Here is a 19,870-nt window from a genome sequence, read left to right as displayed (position 1 = left end):
AATAACTCGAATTCTAAAAGACATTCTCCAGAAGGTCCAAATGAAGGAACATGAGAATGGTTTGTAAAGATAACCTGAGATCTGAACGAGATTACTAATTTATTCCTTTTACATAGCACATGTGGTTAAATTCTGGACAATGTGTGTAGCATGATACAAAAGCAAAAGTTCTGAAATCATTCCACTTAACTAGGAAAGTCCAAACTACATTTATGACAGTTTCATTAGCCTTTAACATCATCCTACTTTGTAGGACTAATTTTTACCTCTTCTCTTGCAGCAGGGGGGCATAGTCCTGGCCATGACTAATGCCATTTCAGAGTAATTTGTTAAGAGGCATCAGAGAGAGGATTCTGGCATAATTTGGCATAAGATTTTCCAGTTTAGGATGGCAGTCAATTATTACTGAGAATCTTTTGGCAGACAAGTTAATAGCATGAACTCCCATAACATTACACGTCATCAAAGCTTCAGTATACTATGTTCAGCAAGGAAGCCCTCATTTTCAGAATTTGAAAAGTGACAAAACAATTTAATATGCTACATGAAGCACTTACTGGACATTCATTTACACATTGCAAAAGTATGTTTTGGGTTGTTGGAAAGAAATTGTTATGTCCCTGTTTTTACCATTGCCAAGTAGTTTTTAAACCCTCTGCCACAGACAGTTCAGCAGCCCCCTTCTATAGCTTAGCCAGTGCCATCTTTGACTGGACACAATCAGACACATTTATACTGCCAATGACCCAATTTTCACTTCCTTGATAGAGAATAGAAAATCTGCACCTTATCTACTCAACAGTACTACGTAGCAGTGCTCCAAACTGCAACTTTATCCAGAAGAAAACCATTAATTAAATATTTCCAAAGTTTCATTAAAGCACAGTACTTTTAAAAAAAAAAATCCAAGACCAACTTTATTTCAAATTAATTATAGCAGCATGCCAAAGAAAGTTGTCCATTAGATAAACATTGCACTTAATATTTCAAAAACATACAAGCATAACAGTGACCTTTATGTTCAGTTTATATTGCACAAAAGCAAGATGCATCAGTGTGTACAAGTAAACTTTGTTTATGCTGAATTCGTAAAAAATATATTTTAAACGCCCTAGACATCAAAGAAACTGGTCTGACTCCCATGGTATTTACAATCCCCAAGAGTGCTGTACAAATAACTGCTTATCATCAGTACAACTTAGTTTTACAGTTTATTGGTCATACTTGACATGGACAAAATGTTAACCTGTAAGTTCAAGTGGTAGTTCTCTACTGCAAAGCAGCTCCCACTGTCTAGCAAGCAATGCAATCAGCTTCTCACGACTTTCAGGGCTGGCTACAAAGAGACACCACTGAACTTCACGGCTGCTGTTACAGTGGTATTTTCTACTGGCAGAAGAGGCATTAAGTGGATGTTCAAAATGGTCAAGCATCATGTCACTCAAGAGGTCACGGTTCTGCACATCATCAAACACAAATGTGATGGCCTGTGGGTAAGTCTGATAACCCATGAGTACACGATCTAGATCCCGGATCCGCCTGGCATCAGTTAATTTGTATTTGTCCCTCTGTGGAGGCTCCTTTGCAAATTCTGGCAATGGATAACTGACATAATCTTCTTCAAATAGAAGCATGTCATAGCTAGTCAAAATTAAAGTTTTAGGCTGTAGAGAACTTTTGCTAGCATGCAAAGACGTTTCCAGAGACTTTACTTGGAATGCCAGGACATACAAAAGTATGTTGGATGTCTGGAGATTTTTTGGTTCCTGGATGTTCTCTGCTACAATAAAAGTCAAGTCACCAACTTCTTCTTCACTAGGATAAATGAATTTCACTCTACTGGAGTGGATAATTTCATAATTTTCCATTTGACCTGTTCAAAAAAGATTCACAAGTTACAAATTGCCTTGCATATTCATACTTTTTAAAAAATGAAGTGCAGCACAAACCAACATATTTAGTTTTACAAGGAGGCAGAATCACTAATATAGTCGGCAAATAGTAAAGTGGCATGATGGCACAGTGGTTAGCACTGCTGCCTCACGGCGCTGAGGACCTGGGTTCAATCCCAGCGGCGGGTCACTGTCAATGTGGAGTCCGCATATTCTCCCCGTGTCTGCAGGGGTCTCACCCCCACAATCCAAAATGTGCAGGCTAGGTGGATTGGCCACGCCAAATTATCCCATAATTGGAAAACAAAATGAATTGGGTACTCTAAATTTATAACAAAGAAAATAGTCGGCAAATAGCAGGCCCTAGGATTAAGTATGACTATCATCTCTGTTTTCATTAAACTATTATTTGTTGTGACTACATGCTAGTTACTCTGTTAAGATGAGTTAAAAATGAAAATAATGCTATGGACTCAAAGCAGGATTTAAAGAAAAGGAAGGAGTCATGTTGATGCTGAAGCAAATGTAGCAATTGGGAGCAGAACATGTGAAATTACAGTATTTATCAATCTCTAATCAATGATGCCTTTAGGAGTAGATTAAACACACATTCCTAGCAGTTGGTTATGGACAACATTGATGAAGTAGGTTGGTCAAAAGACATTTGAGACTTGGAAAGGCTGAGGGGCTACTAATCGTACGCCACAAGGGCTATGAGGGGCTACTAATCTTAAAAACCAATCTAAATGAGTCAGTTACAAAGTCTTTTTTGTGCACAGTTGTGCAAATTGATGGTCAGTCCATTAAATTAATAAACAGAATTTAATAAAATATTTAACCCCAAAATATATTCAGGATTATGTTTAATAGTGGGAACCTACTGAACAATTATCTTCAGGTCTCTGTATTAAATACAAGTCACATAGTCAGTCTTTATCGGTACCAATGACATGCAGTAAAACTGGCAAGATAGAGCAATCAGAAACGTTGGATCAAGAGTGTCATACGGTTTGACGGTTTTGATAATGATCATAAACATGCTTTTCACGGGCCACATTAAATACTGTGGCAGCTCATTTGATGTTCAGACTGCACATCCGTGATGGTTACACATCACAGATTTCTTCTTTCTATATACCATATAACATTCTCGAAATAAACACGAGAAAAATAAACCTACAGCTTCCATTCTCCAAATCACTAATGTGGAGAGTCAGGTAAGGCATAGCTACGAACGTCAATTAAACTACTTCAAAAAGTAGACTGCCCAAAGCTATATAGTCCCGTCTACATTACCTGTGCTTTTCTTTCCGAATTCTGTATAGAAATCTAGTTCGACTGGCTCTGGTGAAGGTGTCCGTTCCAACAAAGATAAAACAGCCATTAACTGCTGCACAAAGGTATGCGTGGTATAGCTATCCCTGGTCAGGCAAGCAACTGTCTGTTCAGCAGATGGGCCTAGATCAAAAGTTAAAAATTCATAATGAAGCAATATTCTTTTTGTGGAATTTGTTAAACCTTGGAGAAAACTGCAGTTTACCTAAATATGCAAGAATATATTTTGTCCTCATTTTAAAGAACATTTTATCCAATAAAGGTTTTAATAGTAAAAATTCTTAACTTGCTAACATCTACAATCATTCTTGTGATGACAAAGTACAAGTACAATTATGAATTATCTCTGTGCATTGCAACAGTGCTGATCTTTGAAAATTCCCAAATTCTTCACATGGACTGAGCTTGATAGATTTTTCATGGTGGACGATTTTATGGGCCTACACCCAAGCAGGACTTAACAACAAAAAAGTGCCATTAATCGGGGACCCAATCTGTTCTACAAAAATCATAAACCAAGAACAGTTACAAATAACACTAGCAGCTAACTTCCATATCATCACATGCTGCAGTCCTTAGAAATGCTGCAGTGACAAGTCTTAAGAGGAGAGTGACCAAGGATGTGAGGCCCGTTATGTTGAAGAGTAGAGAAGCTGGAATTGTTTTCCTTAAAACAGAGGACATTAATGGAGAGATTTAATTTTTGGTGTTCAAAATGATTAGGGGTTTTGATAACAAATGTGGAGAAACTATTTACACTAACAGGAGGGTCATTTATCAGAGCACACAAGATTTAAGTTAACTGGCAAAATAGCCAGGGGGAAGATGAGGAGTTTTGTGATCTGGAATGCACTGACTGAAAGAATGGAGTGGTGGGAACAGATTCAATAGTATAGTTTCAAAAGTATAGTTCTTTGATACTGGGGAAAGAGCAACTGTGCGGGGAACTCTGATAGCTCTTTCAAAGAGCTGGCACAGACACAATGGGCTGAATGGCCCCCTTCTGTGGTGTAGGTCAGCAAGATAAAAGAAAATTAATTTGTACTGCACGAATTTCTATCTTCAGTCAAAAGACTGGACTGCAGTTGCAAAGCAAACTCCTAATTCTTACCACAACTGCACATCAAGTATTAAAACACCAAGAATACATACAGAAATCGGTGTTAGCAATTCACCATGGTCAAAATGTCAATACATTTCATAAAAATACAATTGACGTTTACGGTTATAAAAAAATGGAACATAAAAGTTAGATATTTTCTAGATGCTTGCAAAATTGTGAGCTACCAAGAGAAAATGAGGGGAATTGACTCACCAGTGATGCGAAAATACTGATCAAAAAGGCCCACATGCACAGACTGCAGATCATTTAATTTTAAGACAAAGCAGAAGGACAGCAGCAGACTGGTCTGTTCACGGTCAAAAGACAACTGCTCATTCCAACATCCTAATTAAATTTATGAAAACAGATCATTTAATGTTACTGTGAACTTAATGTATTGGAAATATTTTAAGTTATTAATCAATGCTTCGAGAGAACTGTTCAAAAAGCAATATTGAAACTTGAACTCAAATCGGTGCAACATTCAGAATGCACTAGTTTATATGACCAACCGCATTATGTTGTGGCAACTTGCGAAGTATCCACTTTCAACTGAGGTTTGGACATATATCCAGAATGTTTCATCTTCTAACGAAGATAAAGGTGCTGATTTTGTAGACACCTTGCTGCCAACAGAATTACAGAATGGTTACAATACAGAAGGAGGCCTCTCAAGTCTGTGGTGGGACGCCAAACGAGCAATCTACCCGATGCCATTTCCCAACCTTCTCCCTGAAGCCCTGCACATTCTTCCTTTCCAGATAATCTAATTTCCTCCTATATGCCTGAATTGAACTTGCATCTACCACATTCTGGCAGTGCATTCCAGATCCCAAACACTCATTGCATGAAAGTTTTTCATTACCTTAAATCGGAGCTCTCTTTCTCTTGATCCTTCCATCAATGGGAAGTTTTTCCCTATCTATTCTGCCAAGACCCCCTCATGATTTTGTATTTCTATTAATTCTCCTCTCAACACTTCTCCAAGGAAAAGTGTCCCACTCTCTATCCAGGTAACAGAAGTTCCTCATCCCTGGAACCATTTGTGAATCTTTTCTACAATCTCTTTAGGAAAGGTAGGACGGCATTAAAGTGTGCCGCCCAGAACCTAACACTTTAATTGAGGTGGAACCGATGTTTTATACAGTTCAACATAACCTCTTTGCATTTGTACTCTGTGCTCCTATTAATAAAAGTAGAGGATATTGTATGCTTTATTAACCACTCAATCAACCTGTTCGGCCACAGTAGACCCGTTTTAGAATTATACCCGTTATTTAATAGTGTCTCTCTACATTCTTCCCACTAAAATAAATCCCTTGTCGAGCCCCCAAAATCGGGGGTATGGGTTAGTGACATGTCCGGGTTTCTCAGGTTTGAGAAGATCATGTTTGCCCTGAGAGGATCGATGCTAGGGTTCACCCGGGCGTGGCAGCAGTTTATCGACTTCTTTGGGGAAAATTAAGCTGTCAGGAAACACAAAAAGGGGGGGGGGGGGTTCGGGAGGGAGGTGGGGTTGAGGCGGGATTAGTAAGTGGGGGAGTGGGACTGGGGAACTGTGTATGTAAGCCAAGTTGGCTGGGTGTGGTTGTTGGTTGGGTGGGTGTTACTTACTTTGTTGTTTTCCTCTTGAAATTGTTGTTAAAAATTTATAAATGCCTTCATAAAATGTCTTTAAAAAAAAAAATCCCTTGTCCACCCATTGCATCATCCTACGTCCAAAAGTTCTACATTATACCCCTCACTGTTTACAATTCTTCTAAATTTTGTACAAACGGTCAAATTTTGAAATCATGTCCTGTGCACCAAGGTCTAAGTCATTAATATATATCAGGAAGAGCACGGGTCTTAAAAACCAAATCCTTGGAACTCCACTATAAACCTTCGTCCCGTCCCAAAAACATTGTGAAAAATCAAGAGGTGAAAGGAATCAAAACAATCACCGTCACCAGGGAAAATGTACTGGGAAAATTCTTAGACATGAAGGCAGGCAGGTTCCCAGGACCTTCTGGCCTGCAACATAGGGTCTTAAAAGTGGCTGCAGAGATAAGACAGACATTGGCTACAATCTTGCAAAATGTCTTAGATTCCAGTGGATTAGTGAATAGAAAACATAACACTTTAATTCAAGAAAGGAAGGAGACAAAAAGCAGGAAACCAAAGGCCAGCTAGTCGAACATCTGTCAGAGAGAAATTGCTATAATCGATTCCCGTACTAGCCTCCCCGAACAGGCACCGGAACGTGGCAACTAGGGGCTTTTCACAGTAACTTCATTGAAGCCTACTTGTGACAATAAGCGATTTTCGTTTCATTTCAAGGAGGTTGCAGGATACTTAGAAAATCGCCATTTTCAGAATTCAGTGATAGAGAAATCTGGGTAATTTGGAAAACTCAGTACGCAGTTAGTGATTAAGCAGGCAAAATAGTATGTTGGCATGTATTGTAAGGGGAATGGAATATGAAAGCAGAAAAGTTTTACTGCAGTGAACAACGCCCTGGTGAGACCACCTCTGGAATACTTTGTGCAGTTTTGTTCTCCACATTTGAAAAGGGATAGAATTGTGTTGTCAATTCAGAAAAGATTCACTGGCCTGAGATGAAGGGCTTATATTATGAAGTAAGGTTGAACAGGTTGGGCCTACACCCATTGGAGTTCAGAAGAATGAGAAGTGATCTTAGTGAAACAGAATATGCTGAGAGGACTTAATAGGATGGATAGAGAGAGGGTGTTTCCTCTTGTGGGGAGACGAGAACAGTTGATAAATAAGAATTCTCCCTTTTACAACAGAGGTGAGGAGACTTTTTTTTTCTGAAGGTCATTTATCGGTGGAATTCGCTTCCCCAGAAAGTAGTGGAAGCTGGGTCATTGAATTTATTCAAAGCTGACTTGGATAGATTTTAGATAGACAAGGTAGTTAAGAGTGATGGGGTACAGGCAGGAAACTGGAATAATGTCAATTATCAGATCAACCATGATTTTATCGAATGGTGGAGCAGGCTCAAAGAGCCAAATGATCTATTCCTGCTTCTAAGTCCTGTTTTATGTTTCATCCATTAACCACCACTCTGTTTCCCGTTACTCTGGGAATCTGGTATCCATGTCTCTACTGTCCCTTTTATTCCACAAATTATAACTTTGCTCTCCACTTGCCTGGATGAGTGCAGCTCCAACAACATTCAGGAAGCTCAACACCATCCAGGACAAAGCAGCCCGCTTGATTGCTCCCCCTTCCACAAGCATTCAAACCCTCTATCACCGACGAACAGTGGCAGCTTTGTGTACCACCTACAAGATGCACTGCAGTAACTCACTAAGGTTCCATAGATAACACCTTCCAAAAACCACGACCACTACCATTTAGAAGGACAAGAGCAGCAGATACCTGGGAACCCCACCACCTGGAGGTTCCCCTCCAAGTCACTCACCACCCTGACTTGGAAATATACCGTCACTCCTTCTCTGTCGCCAGGCAACATCCTGAAATTCCCTTCCTTAAAGAACAGTGGGTGTACCTACACTTCAAGGACTGCAGCGGTTCAAGAAGGCAACACACCACCACCTTCTGAAGGGCAATTAGGGATGGGCAATAAATGCTGGCCTATCCAGAGACGCCCACATCCCGTAAATGACAAAACAATTTTTTTTTAAAGCTCAAATGTCTTCCGTATAGTATTTTATCAAATGCTTTTTGGAAATCCACGTTAACAGCAACAGCCTCATCGAAAACCTCAAGCAGGTTACTCAAACACGATTTGCCGTTAATAAATCCATGCTGGCTTTCCTTAATAACACATATTTCCTTAAGTGACGATTAATTTTGTCCAGAAGTAGTGTTTCCAGAAACTTCCCCACCATTTTAACTGACTGGCCTGCAGCTCCAGGAGTTATTTTTACACCTTTCTTTGAACAAGGATGAATATTTACATTTCTCCAGTCGTCTGGCACTACCCGAGTCTAAGGGGGAACAGGAATATTATGACTAGTGTCTCCACAGGGTGGCACAGTGTGTAGCACTGCTCCCTCACAGCGCCAAGGACCCTGGTTCGATCCCGGCCCCAGGTCACTGTCCGTGTGGAGTTTGCACATTCTCACCATGCCTGCAAGGATCTCACCTCCACAACCCAAAGATGTGCCGGTAGATGGATTGGCTGTGCTAAATTGCCCAATTGAAAATAAATTGGGCACTTTAAATTCTTTTTAAAATGACTGGCTCCTCCATAATGTCCTGTCTCAATTTCCTCTGTATGCTTGGCTGCATCTCATCCAGTCCTGGAGCCTTATCAACAAAGGGCTGGTTTAGCACAGGGCTAAATCGCTGGCTTTGAAAGCAGACCAAGGCAGGCCAGCAGCATGGTTCAATACCCATACCAGCCTCCCCGAACAGGCTCCGGAATGTGGCGACACAGTAACTCAGTTGAAGCCTACTTGTGACAATAAGCGATTTTCATTTCATTCAAGTAGATACTGCCTATCCAACACCTATCCTCTTCAATGTCAAACCTTTCAAGATTTTGAATTACCTCCTCTTTCACCATGATCTGTACAGCATCTTCTTGTTGGTAAAGTCAGGTGTCTTAGTAAAGACTGTAACCTCAAAGAAAGTTGGTCCCAAGGGTCAATAAATCTCTGTGGCGCAGATTCCAATTTTCAGATTTGGTATCAAATCAAAGGGCTCTCTTGACATGCAGCAGTGGTGATGTCAGCAGGTAAACAACCAATTATATTCAAATGTTAAAGGCATTTCATACCCTTCATTTCTAAATTTTCAGATAGCTACTATCTGTACTCTCTTTTTTTACTGAAATAAATCTCAAAACAAATTTTTTTAATGTGGATGTTCATTACAATGGAAAAGATTGGTGAACCATCTAAACATGATTTTGTGGCTAGTGAGGGTGTCTATTCCTAATTATGAATTAATATATTTTTAAAATTACATACACCTCATTCAAAAAAAGGTGCGAATTAAGGGTTTTTACATCAAGATTAACAAATAAAACACTGGAAGTTCTCATCAATTTAAAGATTTCCCATCACCTGGGGTGCCTTTACAGTATATGCTCTGGAGAAACAATAGTCACCGACAGAAACGGCTGGATTTCTGCATTGTTGTGCACAAGGTGGATTCTAGAAGTTGCTGTCAGTTTCAATGCAGTAACGAGAGCAAACACTGACAAGTTTTGCTGCAGTCATTACCAGTGCAAAATGTTGGCCAGTATTTTACATTATAGGTTAGGAGAAGAAAACAAAAAGTAATGTCAAAGTTCGGCTTGTAAATATTTCAATTAAAATTACATTTGACCCAGAAGTGCTTGGGAACTTGCAACTAGTTGAAATAGTTATGGAGCCCAAATGTACAGGGAAAATTTAAGTAAAACTCATTTATGGCAAAAGGACCCAAGTATTACTGATAGTAATAACCCTTTATAACATTTACCAATAAAATTCTCTATGCTAGTTACGCCAAAATATAAAACTAACATTGAAATTAAATGCACAATTCCTCTTTTAAGTTAAATCTTACCAGACAAGAATATCTAACCAACCTAAGGTTCAATCTTTGGTCCACACCAAGTTAGTCAACTTCGACTACAGTAGCATTAATTATGCAACAAATTAGCTTTAGGTCAGGGAAAATAATATCAATGTTTTTGCTCACTGTATTAATTGACCATTGGGATGCATGGGTGCCAGGTGAAGGGGGTTACCCTCCTCTTCCCGGGCCCAGACATATTTCTACACATTTACCTCTTGAGCTCTCCCATATTTTCCTCCAGTACCACTCTCATGCTCCTCTGCTAAAAGCTGAGGCTGTTAAATAACATAGCTCAATGGTAGAGCCACATGAATGTCCCTCCTTCATCTCAGTGGGCTGCAAGATTGAAATCAGGCCTGTTCACCAACTATAATCCTTGAGTAAGATTGAATTCATTTAATACATGCTGAATATTTCATAATGGGTTCTAGAAAATGCTTACTCATTTATATATCAATAGAATTATCAACTTCAAGTGGCAAAAACAAAATAATTCTTTACACTTGATTGGGCAGAGGGAGTGCACGATTCTTGCAGTCAATGTTGTGTGCAATCAGCACACACCTCACTTCGCGAGCCCTTGCTTTTATGTGCATATCATTTCAGTCACACCGGTAGGAAAAAAGCTACACAAATGGAAACCAGCGGAATACGGCAATCCTGCATATGGGCAGCAGTCAACAAAATCTCTCTCAGGCCGCACTCAGAACACTAATGGGCCGCATTTAGCCCACCACTACCATAGTTTTTCTCAATCCCAATCACAAGACAGAGATTGTAGAATCATATATCATGGACAGAGGCCATTTCTCCCATCATGTCTATGCCAGATCTTTGAGTTATTCAATAGTCCCAGTTACCCAAACGTCCGACATAGCCTTGCAATTTCTTTTTCATTTTCAAATTTATATCCAATTTCCTTCTAAAGGTTGTTTTTTAAAAAAATTCATTTATGAGATGTGGGCGTTGCTGGTTAAACCAGCATTTATTTCCCATCCCAATTGCCCTTCAGAAGGTGGCACTTTCTTGAGCCGCTGCAGTTCTTCAGGTGTAGGTGCATCCACTATGCTGTTAGGGAGGGAGTTCCAGGATTTTGACCCAGCGAAAGTGAAGGAACGGCAATATATTTGTAAATAGGGGTGGCGAGTGACTTGGAGGCGAACCTCCAGGTGGTGGGGTTCCCAGATATTTGCTGCTCTTGTCCTTCTAGGTGGTAGTGGTCGTGGAGTTGGAAGGTGCTGTCTAAGGAACCTTGGTGAGTTACTGCAGTGCATCTTGTATATTGTACACAAGGTTGCCACTGTTTGTCGGTGGTGGAAGAATGGTAGAGCAATTTCCATTGCTTCTGCCATTCTTTCAAGTCAACGTCTTTCAGATTTCCCTTAATCCAAGTTAAATGAGCAAAGTGGTCCCACCCTTTGTTTTTTTTAAAATAAATTTAGAGTACCCAATTCTTTTTTTCCAATTAAGGGATAATTGAGCATGGCCAATTCACCTACCCTGCACATCTGTTGGGTTGTGGTGGTGAGACCCACGCAGACACGGGGAGAATGTGCAAACTGCACATGGACAGTGACCCAGGGCCGGGATCGAACCAGGGTCCTCAGCACTGTGAGGCAGCAGTGCCAACCACTGTGCTGTGCCGCCATGAGGTCCCACCCTTTGAGATTAGCTTTGTATTTAACTGCTCATTATAATAGTGAGGATCTTACTAAGTAATGTTCCAGATACTAAATGCAACTTGATTTGCAGAAAAACCTAGAAATTGAAGATAATTGTTACTATACACGGCAAACGACGGTTAAGTAAACATAAATCAATTATCCCTACCAGTTTGATCAGCAAGCTGGACAATAGCATCATCTAGCACAAAATATAGTGCTTTGGTTGAGAGCATTATGCACGCAGTCACTTCAAGCTCAGAACATTTGTGAAATATGACTGAAGACCAAGTTAAATGCTTTAACTCCTCATTCTCAACCTGTAAAAGTACAATTGAAGAAAATTGGTGAAACGGAGTGAATAAAGAGAGTACCTAAAAGGTGAACAAAAATGCTCATCCATTTTGCTTAAGCCATCAGTAATGAAGCTTTGAAAATTTATCCTAGAATACGCTGGCACTTATTTCAATAGCAATTGAAAAAGGGAATTGTTCACCACTACACAAATGATCCAGAGTCAACTTTGATACAGACCAACAATGATATCCAAAATTCTCTTTATCAAGTGGCCTGTTATTTAATATAAAGGCTGATTGAATAACTTAGTTCAAATTCAAAAATGAGCAACATTTATAAAAATTTTCTCAAGCAAAAATATGAAGGTTTTTAAAATTATGTAAACTGTTAAGCTGTGCAAGGATAAACGGAAGCAAAATACATTTAAAAGTTCCTCAGTGCAGGACCAACATATTAATTGATTAAATATAAATATTCAACATATTGATTAGTATGCAAAACATCAATTGCGGGCCATAGTCCAGTTCAATTGACTCCACACAAACAATTTCTAGTTAACCAGAATCTGGGGCGAAATTCTCCGTTATCGCCGGAAAGTCCGCCGATCGGCGCAAAAGACGGCGCAAATCCCACTTGCGTCACGTCATAAAAATGGGACGATAGTCTCCGGCCCGAAATGGGCTAGCAGCAACGTAACGGGATCCGCGCTTGCGCAGTGGTTCACGCCGTGCAGCGTCATACGCGCCGCACGGCGTGACGGCTCATAAGGCCGCGCAGCTCCCCCCCCCACCCGACCGGAACACCCGACCGCAACACCCGACTGGATGGCTGGCCGTCGCTCAGCCCCGAGGTTCGAGTCACGCGATGTGGAGGCGCTCCTGGACGCGGTGGAGCAGAGGAGGGACGCCCTGTATCCCGGGCACGGCCGCAGAGTTGCCCCACGCCACAGCCGGCGTCTGTTGAGGGAAGTGGCAGAGGCAGTCACCGCTGTGGCCCTGACACCACGGACAGGCACCCAGTGCCACAAGAAGGTGAACGACCTCGTCAGAGCAGGCAGGGTGAGCCTCCCCCATATCCCCCCCTCCCCCATATCCCGCCCTCCCCCATATTCCCCCCTCCCCCATATTCCCCCCTCCCCCATATTCCCCCCCTCCCCCATATCCCCAAGTGAATCCAGCCCTAACCTTAACCTCTGCAATGCACGCGCAACCGATGGCGTGCATTCATATACCTGCCTAACACTGTTGCCTTTTACCCCTGCCACCCCCCCCCCCCCCCCCCCCCCCCACAGGAGAAGCGCGCACACAACAATAGGGAGCATGTGAGGACTGGAGGAGGGCCCGCTGATGAGAGGCCACTGACCGTACACGAGGAAAGGGCCCTGGAACTGGCTGGCGGACCTGAGGACCGGGAGGTTGCTGATGCAGAGGTCGGGGGCCCACCAGCAAGTGAGCCACCGACAGCCCGTCCCCATATCCCCCCTCCCCTATATCCCCCTCCCCGTATCACCTGATCACTGCCTGATGTCTAACCATGCATGCTTCATTGTGTATCGCAGGACCAAACGTCCAGGCACCCATCCCCGCAGAAGCACACTGCCCGCAGGATGCCCCTCGGAGACCACAGGAGACGGAGAGACCCGCACCCTCCAGCATGCGACGCCCGCAGGATGCCCCTCGGAGACCACGGGAGACGGAGAGACCCGGACCCTCCAGCATGCGACGCCCGCAGGATGCCCCTCGCACACCACGGGAGACGGAGAGACCCGGACCCTCCAGCATGCGACGCCCGCAGGATGCCCCTCGGAGACCATGGGAGACGGAGAGACCCGGACCCTCCAGCATGCGACGCCCGCAGGATGCCCCTCGCACACCACGGGAGACGGAGAGACCTGGAGCAACAGGGAGACGACACCCCCGTCACGTGCGGGAGCGACCACCCAGCGATGAGGGGGGCAGCCACAGGCCCCCGTCACATCCGAGCCGGGACAGCCCTACCCGGGACAGCCCTACCCGGGACAGCCCTACCCGGGAAGACGAAATACCGGACAGTGACTCAAGAGTGGATGGGTGGAGACGAACCCCCACCCCAAAGTGCCATGGAGTCAGAGTGGGACGAAGAGCACGACACAACGCCACTGCTGTCACCAACACCCTCCACCATCGCAGAAACACTCACCACGGTTGGGCACTTTAGTGATGAGGCGTCTGGTACACTCACTGGTGCGCACAACACAGCCGTCCCGGTACAGCAGGTGGAGGTAGGAGCAGCAGAGGGATCGGGCGGTCGGAGGGCAGCCCAGGCCAAGCGAACATCTGCCGCCCAGATGGATCCCGGGTTCCTGCAGTTACCACACCCACACATAAATCCGATGCAACCACCGACCCGGAGACGAGCGAAGAGGGTGACGGGCGGCTTGCGGCGGCTGCGGTCGCAGGTGGAGGAGTCCACCCGCGTCCAGGAGCTGGGAGTGGTCCCGGTCATGCGTGCCACCCAGGCTGACACCGCACGGGTGGCGTCCGCGGTGGAGGCAATGGTTGCGACGGTGTCAGACATGGGGAACGGTTTGCGAGGCCTGGGGCCTTCCGTGCAGGCGGCGTCTGTGGCCCAGGAAATGGCTGCCCTCTCACAGGAGGCCATGAGCCAGTGCCAGCGCCAGATGGCAGAGGCGCTCAACGCCATAGCCCAGTCTCAGCAGGCCATGGCCCAGTCTCTGCAGGCCATGGCCCAGTCTCTGCAGGCCATGGCCCAGTCTCTGCAGGCCATGGCCCAGTCTCTGCAGGCCATCGCTGAGGGCATCGGCGCCAGTGGCCATGTGCGAGCCGGCGTCGCACTGTCACAGACAGGGTTTGACAACCCCCTGGGCTCCATGGCTGCAAACCTGCAGACCCCTGTCGATACCAGCACGGGCCTCCAGGACTGGCAGCGCCAGATGTCGGGGGCGCGTCGGATGGCCAGTCCGTTCGCATCCCCCACCCATGTAGAGGCCTGGGCCATCGGGCACCCCGAGGGAGGAGGAGGTGGTGGTGTGGTCCGTCCCGGCTCCCTCTGTAGGGGAGATCCCGGTACACCGCGACACCTCGGACTCCCCCCCTTCTGTCCCAGGTGCATCGGGTGGGCAACGGGCAGGACAGGCTGGCAGCTCGCCATCCCAGTCGCCCGGGCCGCAGCCTGGCCCATCTAGGCCAGGACGCCCCAGGAAACGGCCGCCAAAGGGATCCAGTGTCAGAGGGCAGGAATCACAGGAGTCCACCTCCAGTTCTGCTGTACCGTCTGGGGAACCACGTAGACGTAGTCAAAGGGCCCGTAAGGCCAAACAATTAGACACTGAGTAAGTTGGCACGGGTGCAGGGCACAGATGAGTTTTAGGGGCTAGGGCACGTGCATGAACTCCTTTGGTTATTAAAGTCAATGTTACACCTACCGAAGCTGCCTTTGTGCTCTGTCCAAAGTGTGCGGGCGTGTCATGTACGTTGAGCGCAAGTGTGTGTGTGAGGGGTGGTCTTACCTCAGCCCCAGGTGAGTCTGCCCCCTTCCCCCTGGGCCGCCATCAACATCCCCCCGGGCAGAGGACAGGACCGTGCGCTGCAGTGTCACAGCCGCATGCAGGGATGGTCCGGGTGGATGGTGGTACGGTGGCCATGGGTCAGACATAGTCCAACGATGTAGAGCCAGGAGCTCATCGCAGGGCGGGTTGTCATCATCCTCCATGGCCTGCGATAGACACGCGTCCACCCGCAACTGTGTTGTGCCGCCGGTGGATCGGCAATGGGGGGGGGGGGGGTGTGCATGCGGGTGGGGTGGGTGTGGTTGGGGAGGGGGGTGAGGGTGCTGGGTGGGTGGGTGGTCGGCTGTTGCCATGGTGTGCGGTCTGTGGCCATACTACCCGATTCCCACGCCCATCTAGTCAGTGAAGCGGGCGGCTATCAGTCTGTCCCGTGCCCGCTGGGCCAGCCGGTAACGGTGGACAGCCACCCGCCTGTGTCTACCCAGTCTGCCCTGACCATTGCCCCCATCCCCCTCATCTGGGGAGGACTGTGCCTCTTCCTGCTGCTCCTCCACTCCGCCCTCCTCTGCCTGCGGCACATCGCCCCTCTGCTGGGCTATGTTGTGCAGGACGCAGCACACCACAATGATGCGGCCGACCCTATCTGACCGATACTCCAGGCACCTGAAACGCATCTTCAGCACGCCAAAGCACCTCTCGATCACTCCCCTTGTCGCTACATGGGCATCATTGTAGCGGTTCTCCGCCTCATTGCGTGGCCTCCGTATAGGCGTCATCAGCCACGATCGCAATGGGTAGCCCCTGTCGCCCAGCAACCAGCCCCTCAGCCGGGGATGGCGTCCCTCGTACATGCCGGGGATGGATGACCGCGACAACACGAATGAGTCGTGTACACTGCCTGGGTGACGGGCGCAGACGTGCAGGATCATCATGCGGTGGTCACAGACCACCTGTACGTTCATCGAATAGGTCCCCTTCCTATTAGTGAACACGGCCCTGTTATCTGCAGGTGGCCGCACGGCGACGTGCATCCCATCGATCGCGCCCTGGACCATGGGGAACCCGGCCACGGCAGAGAAGCCCACGGCCCGGGCATCTTGGCTGGTCCGGTCCACGGGGAAGCGGATGTAGCGGTGCGCCATGGCATAAAGGGCATCTGTCACTGCCCGGATGCACCGGTGCACCGATGTCTGCGAAATGCCGGACAGGTCTCCACTCGGTGCCTGGAATGACCCCGTTGCATAAAAGTTCAGGGCCACCGTAACCTTGACGGACACGGGGAGAGGGTGTCCCCCGCCAGTGCCACGCGGTGACAGGTGTGCCAGCAGGTGGCAGATGTGTGCCACGGTTTCCCGGCTCATCCGGAGTCTCCTCCTGCATTACCGGTCCGTGAGGTCCTGGTGTGACTGCCGGGGCCGGTACACACGGGGCGCACTCGGGAGCCTCCGTTGCCGTGGGGCCGCGACGTCCTCCTCCCCCTCCTCGTCCTGTCGGTCAGGTGTCCCTCCAGCCTGGGCGGCTGCCGCCTGCCCCTCTGCGGCAGCCTGCGCCGCCTCTCTGGCACGCTCCTCCTCCTCCTCCTCATCATCCAGGGCAACATAGACATGAGCGGCTGCCACCACGGCGGCCAACATCGCTGGATGATCTGAAAACATGACGGCCTGGTGGGGGGGGGGAGGGGAACGACGACATGTCATCATTGCCCATATCCCCTCCTCCCCCCAGCCAGGTGGCATGGACCGCATGGGTCCAACTGTTGGAGGCTGGCACCTGGCCGGGTGGACCAACTCATTTGCCCTCCCATCACCCTCCTTGGCACGGACCCCCTCCCCAACCTCCACCCCAGCACGGATCCCCCCCAACCTCCACCCCGGCACGGACCCTCCCCAACCCCCAACCTCCACCCCGGCACGGACCCCCTCCCAAACCTCCACCCCAGCACGGACCCCCTCCCCAACCTCCACCCCAGCACGGACCCCCTCCCCAACCTCCACCCCAGCACGGACCCCCCCCCCCCCAACCTCCACCCCGGCACGGACCCCCCCCAACCCCCAACCCGGCACGGACCCCCCCCAACCCCCAACCTCCACCCCGGCACGGACCCCCTCCCGGCACTCCCCCGGAGCCCAGCCTACTCTAACCAACCAACCCCCCCCCCCCCCCCCGCCGCACACACACACACACACACAAGCCGAGACACACCTCTCCTCACGCAATCAGTCTGCGGCCACGCCATTTCCTGCCCAGAGCCAACCCCCCAGGCCGTCACTCACCTCCTCGCTGGTCGGCGTGAGCCTGGAGCACCGGGTCACGCCGATGAAAACGAGGTTTGATTCACGTCGACGTGAACGGTCATCACGTCGACGGGACTTCGGCCCATCCGGGAAGGAGAATATCGGCAGGCCGAAAATCGGCTGCCTTGCGCAGACCCGTGACATTCTCCGCGGCAGCGGCGCCATTAACACCCCGCCGACTTTTCTCCCTTCGGAGACTTCGGCGGGGGCGGGATTCACGGCGGCCAACGGCCATTCTCCGACCCTCTGGGGGGTCGGAGAATGACGCCCCTGATTCTAGAAAGTCACTTAGAGCAGAATAACAAATTGACAATCTGAATAGCAAGATGAGGAGCATCAAGAGAAAACAATATAAAACAGGGGGACCAGCAAGCAATATAAAGTCATGTACACTCACAGAAGCTCATTCGAAAAATGTAACCATATATTTGAGAAAAGCAACTCGTGCATTAAAAATGAATGATGAGTTGAATAAATAATTCCATGACAATGGAACTGAAAATTTACTTTGCAGACAAAGTAGCAAGATAAATAATTCCCAGCACATCCATTTGACAGGCAGTAATTAAAGCACAATTAAAAATGAGATCGTTGAGGTACATTCCCATGAGGAGGAAAGACAAGGCAAACAAAGCAGAGGTCCCTGGATGAAAAAGATTGAGTAAGATGAAGAAAAGGGCTGTGCATGACAGATGTCAGATTGATAATACAACTAAGAACCAGGCTGAATAAAGTAAGTTCATGGGGCAAGTGGAAAAGAAAATGAGGACAGATAAATAACAGATTGGTGGCAAATAAATCGTAAAAGGGTAATAAAAGGAACCAAAAAGTGGTCTTGGCTGAGGTACTAAATGAGTATTTTGCATCTATCTTTTAAAGGAGGCCGCTGAAGTCATAGTGAAACAGGAGCTATTGGATGAGCTAAAAATTAATAGAGTGGAAATATTCAAACGGCTGGTTGCACTTGATAAGTGACCAGGACTGGATGGAATGAAGGAAGGATGGAAATTGTGGAGGCACTAGATGTATTTATTGAATATTTCTCAGATTATAGAGGTGGTGCCAGAGGATTGGAGAATTGTAAATTTTACAACCCTGTTCAAACAAGGATAAGCCCATCAACAACAGGTCAGTCACTTTATTCTCTGTTCGTTAAGATTGCAAAAATGATAATTCTGGACAAAATTTAGTCATCTGTACAATTACAGACTAATTAAGGAAAGCCAGCATGGATTTGTTAAAGGCAAATTTTGTCTAACTAAGATGATTAAGGTTTTCTGATGAAGTGTCAGAGGAGAATTGAGGGTAATACAGTTGATGTTGCGTCCAAAGGAATTTCCAAAAGATAAAGTACCACATAAGAGGCTTGCCAGCTAAGATGAAGCCCACTGAATAAAAGTGACAGTAGCATAATGAATATGAAGATGGTTGAATGACAGGAAACAGCAGTGAAGAATAGTTGTTTTTCAGACTGGCGGAAGGTAGGATTTCTAGGCATCAGTAGTGTTGCCAACCCTCCCAAAATGGCCAGGCGTCTGCCGAAATTAGCCGCAATCACCAGGGCCAAACAAAGCATTCTAGGAGGTCAGCTAACAGCTACAGTAGCCAGGATCAGCAGCCAATCAATCACGGCCTTTGCTCGGGTATCACCTGACCCTCCAGAAGATCAGAACTAATTGCTAGCTAATCACAGCTCATGCTCGGGTACGAGCTGACCTTTCCTTATGTCAGGAACAGCTATCAGTTATTCACATCCTGCATTCAGGTACCAGCACCAGAAATCTATTCCAACACCCATTGAAAAGCCTGTATATTGGCGGAGGTTCCCAGATGGAACTATCAAAACTGCCGAGACCATATGATCATTGGTCCGATCAGTTGAGGTGATGTCCACTTAGGCTGCAGAGCTGGAGGAAAGAGCATTGGGCTGGATGCTGGTATAGTGATCAATTAGTATTATTGGTGATGGGTGCGGATTTCTGTCCGCCAAGAGCAACAAGAGGAAGGAACTGTTTAGACTCAGTAGCAGAATTTAGTGAAGATAAGTTCATTCTCCCTCACTCTGCCATACTGAATCAGGAGTCACAGTCGACAGAAACAGCCTGTGACTAGGGACTAGGTGACTAGCTTGATGGAGCAGAGTCACGCAGCTGAACTATACAAAATATATAGTACAAAGAGACCGCTCTGTTCCACTGGTCTGTATCGTGGTATCATTTTGCAGGCTTCCGATAACGTCACTT

At 46.8% G+C, this 19,870-nt stretch overlaps 1 protein-coding gene across 6 annotated transcripts in view; it reads right to left on the bottom strand.

Annotated features, from left to right (window-relative positions):
- Positions 1-889: 889 nt before the first annotated feature.
- The window catches only part of nisch (nischarin), a 73,867-nt gene continuing 54,886 nt past the window's right edge, over positions 890-19,870 (bottom strand). For 3 of the 6 annotated variants that reach the window (XM_072472653.1, XM_072472654.1, XM_072472655.1), the window contains 4 exons: positions 11,698-11,848; positions 4,543-4,674; positions 3,189-3,350; positions 890-1,873 (listed from right to left, as the gene is read on the bottom strand). In XM_072472653.1, coding sequence (XP_072328754.1) covers positions 1,242-1,873; positions 3,189-3,350; positions 4,543-4,674; positions 11,698-11,848 — 1,077 coding nt within the window. In that variant the 3' untranslated portion in view covers positions 890-1,241. Of the gene's footprint in view, positions 1,874-3,188; positions 3,351-4,541; positions 4,675-4,841; positions 4,956-8,414; positions 10,243-11,697; positions 11,849-19,870 lie in introns of those variants that run through there. The other 3 variants (XR_011934193.1, XM_072472656.1, XR_011934194.1) reach the window with 3 other exon arrangements.

The sequence above is a fragment of the Scyliorhinus torazame genome, chromosome 13, assembly GCF_047496885.1.
Source record: "Scyliorhinus torazame isolate Kashiwa2021f chromosome 13, sScyTor2.1, whole genome shotgun sequence".
Lineage (NCBI taxonomy): Eukaryota > Metazoa > Chordata > Chondrichthyes > Carcharhiniformes > Scyliorhinidae > Scyliorhinus > Scyliorhinus torazame.
Note: the sequence above shows the minus strand (reverse complement) of the source record. Positions and strands in the feature narration are given on the sequence as shown.